Source organism: Zingiber officinale, unplaced genomic scaffold, assembly GCF_018446385.1.
Source record: "Zingiber officinale cultivar Zhangliang unplaced genomic scaffold, Zo_v1.1 ctg222, whole genome shotgun sequence".
NCBI lineage: Eukaryota > Viridiplantae > Streptophyta > Magnoliopsida > Zingiberales > Zingiberaceae > Zingiber > Zingiber officinale.
In genome coordinates, this window is record NW_024589898.1 from 72,963 (window position 1) to 83,777 (window position 10,815).

The window sequence follows — 10,815 nt, forward strand, 5'->3', positions numbered from 1 at the left end:
CTCGTCAATTTCAAATCTGCAATTGTAACATGGAGAATTGCATACAATTACTGAGAAGCGAACACAATTCACCAAAAGATCGAAAATTGCATACAATTACTGACACGCTGACACAAAATTCACCAAAAGATCGAAGCAAATAGATTGCCACGATGAGATCAAGTTTACAACTACTGAGATACACATGAACGAGGAGGGACTTAGACGGAGCGATCGAATTTTATCTCCGGTATCGGCACTAGGCGCGCTCGCCGCGGATGCGGCGGGCGAGCTGGATGTCCTTTGGCATGATGGTGACGCGCTTGGCATGGATGGCGCAGAGGTTAGTGTCCTCAAAGAGGCCGACGAGGTAGGCCTCGGCGGCCTCCTGGAGAGCGGCGACGGCGGAGCTCTGGAAGCGGAGATCGGTCTTGAAGTCCTGCGCGATCTCGCGGACCAGGCGCTGGAAGGGCAGCTTCCGGATCAGCAACTCCGTGCTCTTCTGGTACTTTCGGATCTCACGCAGCGCTACCGTGCCGGGACGGAATCGATGCGGCTTCTTTACGCCTCCAGTTGCTGGCGCCGACTTCCTCGCCGCTTTCGTCGCCAGCTGCTTCCGCGGTGCTTTCCCGCCGGTGGACTTCCTCGCCGTCTGCTTCGTGCGAGCCATCGCAAAGCAAGTAGAGAGAGGAAGAATAGGGTTGGTTTAGGGTTTCCGGCCGGTAGATTTGATGCCTTGGAAGATGTAGAGGGTCGTGCTTTATATAGAGATGAGCAAGGCGCCATTGGAATTGGAAGCGGGAATGTGAGAAAAAAATGGAGAGTAGGTAACGTTCGATCTGCAAGATTAACGGTTAAGATTTATTGCACCAAGAGCACACGGATCGGTGTTCGAAAGGAATAGACCTTATGGAAACTAACTGCATGTGACGATCACGTGATCGCCATTGTAATCTAGCGTCAAATTTTATTTTATATGATTTTTTATTAAAATCAGTTCTAAAAATTATCAATTCAAAATTTCCATCAATCAATTATAATAAACAAAACCAAGAAATTTACAGCACTTAAACTCTTTCAAAATCTCACTTAATCATTGGTTAGATGGAAATTACAGTTGCTTATTTGATTCAGAAATTTACTTGAAGAAGAACACAAATTCAGGTTCGAACGTCGGATCGACAATTTCAACAGACAACGGAAGAAGAAGCACAAACCACACCAAAAACGATCCACTAGTGTTTGCAAAGAACTCTACACTTGATGACCCTATCTTGAACGTAGAATCCCGGCATGACCATGATCTTGACATAAACTGCGGTTCTTGTTCCCTTTCGATCTACCGACACGTCCTGCATGTAAATCGGATCGAAGTTTTGGCCCTCGACGACTCGCAAGATCGCCAATGGCGGGCTGAACGAAAATGCAAGCTGGTGGAGCAACCAGACGCACTTGGCGGCGACAAAGAAGCATCCGAGTAGTTGCTCCGGCCAAGGTCTCGGCCAATTCAGCAAAGCAGCAATGCCGCTCATCTTCCTATCACAAAATCTGCTGAACTCCTCATCGTAACACTTGCTCCCCTTCCGCAGCACTTCGTTCCAGCTCAAGTTCCTCATCGCGACGAACGCCGCAAAGTTCGCCTGACGATTTTGCCGCGGGTCGAGGAACTTTGGAGATCCATTCTGCTGGAACACACAGTTCTCGAAGTCCTGGTAGAGAGACTGGTTCACGAGAGCTTCGACATGGTGCATCAACAATTTGGAATGGCTAGCACTGCTGATTGCCACTTGAAGGGGTTGGAGCATCAGCAGCGTCTTGCAAAGTTGATTGATGGAGAGCCTCGACTCGGATAGCAGCTGAATGAAGCCTTCTGCCATTGCTTCATGGCTCACCGGCATCGTCGATTTGGATTTGTTCGCGGCCGCTCCGCCATTACATTTCGGTATCACTGACAAACTAGGAGTGCTCAAAAGCTGCTGTTGCTTGCCAAGCTTTGCCTGCTTCAATGCTTGCTTAAGCTCTTCGCAGTGTGCTTCTAGGTGGGCTAGCTTCTGTTGCATATCGCCGATCGAAGATCTCATTTCCGAGACTTGATCGACCGCAGCTCCCCTCTTCCTGTTGGCCTCATGCACCTCCTTCTTAAGCGACTCAAACGAAAATGATCCCCAATCATCCAGAACTACCCCCTTTTCATTGGATTGCGTTGCGTCCGGCGACATCTCTGGCCTGGATTTCGGTTTCGGCCGAGAAAACAGCCATGACAGAATGCGCCGCCCTCGGCGTCTCGAGCACCCCCGTGGCTGTGGCTCCGAATCATGCAAAAGGTTCATGTTTTTCAGCTTCTTCGAGTAATTGTGTTCGCTTCCAGATTCTATACTGATGTTGGGAGACCTGCGAGCTGTTTGGATGAGAGAAGCACTCGAAACAGCATTCGAACACGAGATCCTCTTCGACAGCTGCTCATTCCTGAAGCTGTGCTCGCTACATGGAGTGGAGTAGTGTTCGCTTCTGCCTGCACTCACTGCTTCATCAATCTTCCCCTGTCCGAGCTTGATGGCTCTCCATGTTTCCGAAAAGCTTCGGCTTTCGGGACCGATGATACATCGATGACTCCGCCACGATTCATCTTCGTTACTCTGTCAAACAGAACAGGCGATCGACTGAAAACGCATGATAATCCATAGAAACTTTGAACTTGCTCCGAAATAGATGAATAAATACTACTTGAGAGATCGATCTTTTTCTGAAAGAAAATAGGGAAATCGGTGTAAATCGATCCAGATGCGTTCCTATGAAGAGGAAATTAGGAAAGAATTCATCTTGGTTTGTTCTGAAAAAATAATTAGGGTTCGAGATTGCTCACGGCCGCGAAGATGGGGTAATCTTCGCCGGCGGAGGGAAGCAGATTGGAGCGGCGGGGAAGATGTGAAGGGGAAGCGCCGGCGGGCGGAGCGAAGGTGGCTGGGCTACCAAGTTGGATCCTTTGGACCAGCGACGCATGCAACGACCGCAGCTCCGCGGCCTTAGCGATGGCCGCGTGGATGTCCTCGGTTCGGAGAGAGGAAGCAGCGGAAGAAGCCATGGAGCGGGCTCAAACGGGCATGGAGGAGCGGCCGCAATCGTCAAAGAGGAAGCTTCAGAAGAGGAGGAGAAGAAATATGTGGCCGGAGTAGTAGTGGAGGAGGGTAGTCGTCGTCGCTGCTTCGTTTTCAGCAGTGTGTGTTAATGGAGTGTATCGAACGGAGGAGGATAGGAAAATGGATGCTTTAGTCTGTGCCCAGCCTCTGTGCGCCATGTTTTTTTAAAACTAAACACGTGTGTGTACTTAGGCTCAAAAAATAAGTGGCAAAAGTCGATACACAGGGAAAAAAAAAAATTACGCTCTGATTATTCCAACTAAATTTTTACGCACTAATCATTCCAACTAAATTTTTACGCACTAATCATTCCAACTAAATTTTTACGCACTAATCATTCCAACTAAATTCATGGGGGCTACTTAGGTTATCCCCATGTTATATCCTGTCCATCACATGTTCACTCGAATACTGTAATTTATCTCCCTAGTGATGACCTTGAATCGGGTATGACGAAAGCTATGGGAACAAGCATTTCACCTTTTTTTTTTTTGCCACAATGGAGACTACTTAGGCTCTAAATAAGAACCATGTTGACTTAGAAAATAAAATACTCATCAAATTAATTTAATAATTTTAAACAGATATATATTCAATTCGTTAATTTTCATCTTGATGAAAAATATACATAAATAATATCCATCAATAAATTTTTTTATCAAATTATTAAATAAATAAATAAATATTCAAAAAGAACAAATAAATTTATATAATAAAACTTAATAATTAATCAAACAACAAATAATTTTAAAAAATAAAAATTCCAAATAAAGATGCATTGGATCAAGAGAGAAGCCAGAAAACTCACCAAGAGTGGAAACTCTGGCGCATGGTAAGTTTTCATAAGAAGCCAAAACTTAGTCACGGCACAGACTTGGCCATAATAAGTTATGCAATAGAATTCCTGCTCGGGTTAAAGTTGGCATGCAAAGACAAAGCTTAATCACGTTGCAAAAAAAAAGAAAGTCTTGAATCTGAAAAGACGATTTAGCATTTTGGATTTAGAGGGGGAGAGATGTGCGAGGGCCAAAGGAAATTTGTCAGGAAATGAAGGGAATAGACAAGTTGGTGCACAAGAGGGGGAGAAGACAAGGCGTGAGGAAGGCAGGAAGTCCTTTTCCAAGCTGTGCTCATTTGTTTGTGGCCTTCACCAACAAATTTGGGGGTTTCAAAGCAGCTGTCTCGAGGTTAACAAGAGGCTGAAACTTCAGTGGATCAGAAGAAGAGTAAATATCAAATACGAAAAGTTTTGCAACACTGTAGTTTCTCCAGAGTGCATGCTACATCATTGATTCATTATTCAGTAGGATAGTTTGTATATCTTCTCCCTAACATCCATGACAGAGTTCATTTGGTAGCCAAAAGGGATTCGATCTTCTCCTCGGCATGAGCCTCGTAATCCTCTAGGCGTTTGGTGACCCCGCCATTCTCCCACCGAATGAGCGTAGGAACACCCTTGACCTTGAATCGAGGGTCCACCCTCCATGGATGGCTAGGGTTTCTCCATGTAGGTCTATCTCCAACATATGCTCTCAGAAGTACCACGTTGCTACTTGATGCTTCCAGCTTTTTGTATATTACAGGCTCAGCAACATTGCAATCTGTAAAGTGGAAGTCTAGTTCACAAAGCAGCAACAGTCTTGCAGAAACATAAACTTGATTCTATTCCTTATAAAGTTTTACTTGGTAGATTAGATGAATATTAAGTATATTATTCAGTAAAAAAAAGCACTTGACCATATGCAAACAGGAATCATAAAGCTCCAAATAGTTGACACTTTAAGAGTATCATCCCCAACCACTAAGGCCATCATATTATGCATTTTGCTATGAATCTGTTAAGGTTATTTCTTAGGCAACAACAACACTGCATCGAGCCGAGAGCACAAGACAAATGGAACAACCAAAGTAATGAACACTGGTGGTGGTTTCTGATGACACAAAATTGACTCTTAACACTCGTAATAAGGATGCAGTCAAGATGGACTGGGACACAGAAAGAGAAGCAATTCAGTCCAATGAACCAAAATTACATAAGCAAAAAACAGGGAAAAATACAAAGTCAATTTGTGCACAGGATAACCTGCAGATCAAGTTGATTGTAGCCAGAGATTTTTTTGCATTAGAGGTGGCATGCTGGTGATTCACCTCCAAGCATAGAGTGTCTCCAAGGAAAAGAAATAGATAGAAGACATGTGAATGACACTAGGAAAGTAGTTATGGCTATAGATATAGGTCATTTGAGAATAAGCCTTAACAATGATCAATTGTTAATGGTGGCAAATGTTGTAGCTACTGGATAGCAAAATCGATTTTGATCAATATCAGCCCTTGGTTTCTTCAAAAACTAACAAAGACCATGTGTAGGCAGAAATTGAACATGTTTTGCAGAGTGGTTACAAACCCCGTTGAAATGCCACAGCCTCTAGCATTATGGATTATGACAGTGATAAGCCTTGTTATTTGTTACTTGTACATGTAGATATAATAGAAAACAACAATAGCAACAACAACCGTGAGTCTTGGATGGCTATTTGGATCCTACCTCAGTGAAAGGTCATAATATTAGTAACATACAGACCTCTTAACTTTTTCCTTTTTTTTTTAACATTATAATCATCCTTTTCATACCATGTTTAACTTGTTTGCTATAGAACTTATTGATTGTATTTGAACTTGTTCATACCACCTAAAACATGTTTGCTCACATTTTACCATCTACTGAAGTTACACCTACCTTTTCCTTAACAGTAATATTTTTTTATATATTTTTTTCCTTAATAATCAGATACAAATGCACAAAGAGTTTATGCACCAAAATCATCTACAAAGAGAAGCAATGGTGCTGGGAACTCACTGTTCTGAGACAAGTTCAGTATTTGGCAAGAGATTTACAGTACAAGTTGGGCCATTTTTTGAATAGATTGCACTTTGAATTATCATATGGGATTAAGTCCTTTGGATATTCCACTAGCTACTGAATAGACGATCAGATTAACAGCCACAGCTTTCTGCTTCTTGGCCATTGCTATGGATGATCAGATTATTAAGGACATTCTGATAATCTAAAGACTGGTTCAGCATTCGGCAAGAGATTTACAGTACAAGATTGTCCATTTTGAATAGTTTGCAGTTTGTATTATCATGTGGGATTGAATTCTTGGGAACTTCTACTTGCTTCTTAAAAATAAACCTATTTCCACAACCTCGACTTTGCTGCCTCTAGGTCAATTACTACAGATAATCGGATTATTAAGGATAGTTGCATCTATCAAGTGGTTTGGAAATTATGGGTTTAGATTCTCTATTCCTATCTAAAGATAGATGGATCTATTAGCCTATACCATCTTACTTGATTCAGAGTGGGAGTCAAGATGGATGTATGACCTTTTACATGATAATGAATATGGTTTCACGATCCAATGGACCAATGGTAATCAACTTTTGGAGAAAGTTTGAGAAGTCGATGGAAAAACAACGAGAAAAACAATATTAACAACCAAATGGTAAACAATCTATCACCTCAAAATTCAGCACCTCAAACACAAAGATTCCAAAAAGAAATCCTCTGGACGCCTAAGTACCTGATCGGACCCCAAAAAACCTTTTTTTTTAAGAATTTCTAAAAAGGAACATGAGGGTTTCAACTTCTAGCTAGGCGGGCAGTTCTCAGTCGAATCACGAGCACTCTTTTTGTTCCTGATTCAGTTCATACAAAATCGCAACGAAGAAGAGAGGAGAGGATGGGCACAAGGCACGCACCAGGGCACCAGCTAAGCTTGGTAGATGGGTCCTTGTCGGCCAAAAAGAGTAGAAACTTGAGCGCGGGTTGGGCGCTCTGCGTGCTGTCAAACCTCTCGAAAACTCGATCGAAATCGGAGAGGACGGCGTCCCAGATTTCCAGCGGCATCGAAGTATCGTTTCCCCCAAACTGGTTCTTCTTCCTCGGAAAATGAGCGTGTATTATACTTCGTGAACAATCTGTCGAGTTGAACTCGAGCCCTAATTCGAATCAAATTCGAACGCAAAATTTTAAATTTTGTTGAGCTTCGAATCGTATTCGAATTCGAATATATCTATTTTAAATTGAATTCGAACCTTAAACTTTTCAGTATATTTAACTCAATTCGATTCATTTACACCTCCAATTAAAACATCCCTTGAAATATAAAATCCTCAAAAGGTGATTTTAAATAGTAAAAATCCTCTAATCCACAAATTACGGATCAGGGGATGATCCACTGATGTGGACCATTGATTTAGATAGACCCCATCTATTTAAAGATGGGATCCATCCAAATCAAGGGTACTCATGTAATGGACCATCCTCTGATCCCCAATTTATGGACCAGAGGATCTGCTCTCAATTTCTAAACGACTGTTTTATTGAACCATGTGCATAAATTTGTAAAATATTAATTTCATATAGGGAAATTTTAAAATAATGTATCTATTTTCAATTTTAACCTTATCAGACGACTAATATTTTAAAACAATTGAATCGATTTGGTTCTATATCGAATATTGAATCGTTAGAAAATTTGATTCAAATCAGTGAACTTGATTTTTGAAATCGAACGACCTGATTTTTTTTTAATCTAAATTGATTTTAGATAAAATCAATTGATAAATCAAACGATGTCAGATTGATATGAAATTAGTTTCTATGTGTTTGTCTATCTTTCTTAACTATATCAATGCACTCAAATATCAATTTGACGTTTAGTACATTAGTCGATTTTAGGTAAAACTGACTGATATACCAAATGATATTATATTGACATGAAACTAGTTCTTATGTATTTCTCTACCTCTCTTGATTATATCGATGCCTTGAAACATCAATTTGTTTTCAATATATTAGGTCAAATTGAAATTTGAGGACATAGATATAATCAAGAGAACTAGCTGAATACATATGATCTAGTTCCATGTCAATCTCATAGCATTTGATCCATCAATCGATTTTGAACACAAATTAAAATTTTTAAATATTTTTTATTTCAAAAGATTAATGCTCTCAATATACTAGGTTAAAGTGATGTTTGAGGGCATGAATATAATCAGGAAAACTAGTTGAACACATAGAATCTAGTTTCATGTCAATCTAAGGTCATTGAGTTCATTAGCCGATTTTGGGCAAAAATGATTGATGGATCAAATGACCTCGGATTGATATAAAACTAATTCATATGTGTTCGTCTACCTCTCCTTATTATATACATGCCCTCAAACTTCAATTTGACCTAATATATTGAGAGCAATAATATTTTAAACACGCCAATATTTGAAATTAGTTCCTATGTGTTCGTCTAATTTCAAATATTTTTGTATTCAAAAAATTATTGCTCTCAATATATTGGGTTAAATTGAAGTGTGTGAGCATAGATATAATAAGGAGAGGTAGACGAACACATAGGAACTATTTTATATCAATCCAAGGTCATTTGATTCATTAGCCGTTTTTGCCTAAAATCGACTGATGGATCTAATGATCTTGGATTGACATGAAACTAGATTCTATGTGTTCAACTAGTTTTCGTGATTATATCCATGCCCTCAAACTTCAATTTGATCCAATATATTGAGAGCAATAATGGATCAAACGACCTCGGATTGATATGAAACTAGATCTTATGTGTTCAACTAGTTCTCTTGATTATATCCATGCCCTCAAACTTCAATTTGATCCAATATATTGAGAGTAATAATTTTTTGAAATAAAAAATATTTAAAAAATATTAATTCGTGTTCAAAATCGGCTGATTGATCAAATGACCTGGGATTGACATGAAACTATATCCTATATATTCGGCTAGTTCTTCTGATTATATCCATACTCTCAAATTTCAATTTGACCCAATATATTGAGAGCAATTTTTTTTTTTAACATGAATTAAATTTTTCATACATATTCATGTTCAACAAATCATTACTCTCAATATATTGAGTCAAATCAACATTTCACATAAGAACTAATTTCATGTCAATTTGAGATCATTTGGTACATCAACCGGTTTTAGGCAAAATCGACTGTTGTACCAAGCATCATTGACATTTGAGGGCATACATATAATCAAGATAGATAGATAAATACATAGGAATTAGTTTCATATCAATCCGAGGTCGTTTGTGTTGGAGCAATCTAGATGCCCTAGGTTTTGATGTTTAGGTAAAGGTTTAAGTTAGGTTTATTGTTATATTTGATATGCATTGTGAGTGTGCAGGATACATGTACAACAAGGAAAGTCCAAGTGTGATCTTGGTAAAAGAGGAAAGTCCAAGGATGAGTCTTGGAGATGTAAGTCCAAGCATGTAGCCTTGGCAACGTAAGTCTAAGTGTGACTTGACAATGGATGAATCCCGGAGGTGAGGAGCCTCTTGGCAAAGGAAGACCCGACAATAAGGACAAGGTCGAAGGAAGCTCTAGAAGGCAAGACGTGAAGGATGGGGAGACATCCGAGGGACGCAAGGCTGATGGAGGAGGCTAGAAGGCTAGGTTTAGGTTGGTCGGGCAAGGACGAGTGCTGAGTGATTGTACTCAGGGCAAAATCTTATGTTTTTTTAGGATTTACTGTAGCGCGACACTGTAACAGTCGACTGGTACACTGTAGCAATCGACTGATAGTCGACCGTTGGGTAATGGTCGACTTCACTTAAAGGACCAGTCGACTGATGCATACACCAGTCGACTGGTGGTGGGAAACATTTGGTGTTTTCCTCCCGAGCTCTATTTAATAGAGCTTGGGTTCCTTGGGCAAAGTTGACGAAAAAGAGGTGGTTAACCCCTATTAGTAGTCTTCCAAAGCTTCTAAGCTCTTCTTGTGATCTAAGAGTGTTTGGATCAAGGTTGTGGTGAGGTTTTTCCACCAAGAAGGAGGTTTGAGTTAGCCAGAGGTTTCCGAAGAGTCATCCACCGACAGATTGTGATCGTCCATCTTACGGACAGCTGTGGAATAGGAGTTCTAATCTCCAAACCACGTAAACGCCTAGTCTTACGGTTTGTTTTGGTTTATTGTCTTTCCTTATTATTTATAGGGTTTAGCTTTCTTTTTATTAGTTTATATTTTGTTTTCCGCTGTGTACTGACAAATGTAGGAAGTGACGATTTGGGTGAGACGCTATCCACCCCCTCTAGCGGACGTCAAGGTCCCAACAGTTTGGTCTATCAACCGATTTGATCTAAAATCAATTTTGATTTTTAAAAAACAATAAAAAAAATAAATCAATTCGACTGATTTTTAAAATCAATCGATTGGTTTTGACTAACAATTTGGCATTTCAATACAGAACTAAATCGATTCGACTGTTCCAAAACACTAGTCGACTGATAAGGGTAAAATTAGAAATAAGTACATGATTTGATCATTTAAAAACTTCCCTACGTGAAATAAATATTTTACAAACTTATATACGTGGTTAAGTAAAAAACCGATTTAAAAAACACTATACCCTCTTGAAACAATTACAATAAATAGAGAAAAAATAAACTTTTAATTTTTGTATGAAGAAACTAAAATGGCGGTGAATAAAAAAGGGAGACAGGTGGTAAATGTGATGCATAAGAGAACCAATCCATCTTTATGAACCAATGAAGTTATTTTATTGAACAAAAGCAATTTCCTAAATGAAACAACTAAATTGACTTGATCAGGTTTTGGGTAGCCATATCAGGAAAATATAACAAAAAGAAGAACAA

At 39.7% G+C, this 10,815-nt stretch overlaps 3 protein-coding genes across 4 annotated transcripts; all 3 read right to left on the bottom strand.

Annotated features, from left to right (window-relative positions):
* Positions 1 to 8: 8 nt before the first annotated feature.
* On the bottom strand, positions 9 to 712 carry LOC122036894 (histone H3.2). Its single transcript, XM_042596327.1, has one exon. It carries the CDS (start codon positions 647 to 649, stop codon positions 239 to 241), a length of 411 nt encoding a protein of 136 aa, XP_042452261.1. The 5' UTR covers positions 650 to 712; the 3' UTR covers positions 9 to 238.
* Positions 713 to 1,054: 342 nt separating this feature from the next.
* On the bottom strand, positions 1,055 to 3,266 carry LOC122036883 (IRK-interacting protein-like). Of its 2 annotated transcripts, XM_042596317.1 has the most exons (3): positions 2,843 to 3,266; positions 2,704 to 2,722; positions 1,055 to 2,615 (listed from the first exon to the last, which is right to left on the bottom strand). In XM_042596317.1, the coding sequence occupies exons 1-3, from the start codon at positions 2,977 to 2,979 to the stop codon at positions 1,215 to 1,217; spliced, it is 1,557 nt and encodes a 518-aa protein (XP_042452251.1). In that variant the 5' UTR covers positions 2,980 to 3,266; the 3' UTR covers positions 1,055 to 1,214. The 2 variants fall into 2 exon arrangements, with proteins under 2 accessions (XP_042452251.1, XP_042452250.1); XM_042596316.1 differs by lacking the exon at positions 2,704 to 2,722 and having other exon boundaries at positions 2,843 to 3,265.
* Positions 3,267 to 4,343: 1,077 nt separating this feature from the next.
* Positions 4,344 to 7,119, bottom strand: LOC122036879 (thioredoxin-like protein Clot). Its single transcript, XM_042596311.1, has 2 exons — positions 6,879 to 7,119; positions 4,344 to 4,717 (listed from the first exon to the last, which is right to left on the bottom strand). The coding sequence occupies exons 1-2, from the start codon at positions 7,024 to 7,026 to the stop codon at positions 4,464 to 4,466; spliced, it is 402 nt and encodes a 133-aa protein (XP_042452245.1). The 5' UTR covers positions 7,027 to 7,119; the 3' UTR covers positions 4,344 to 4,463.
* Between the last annotated feature and the right edge of the window lie 3,696 nt (positions 7,120 to 10,815).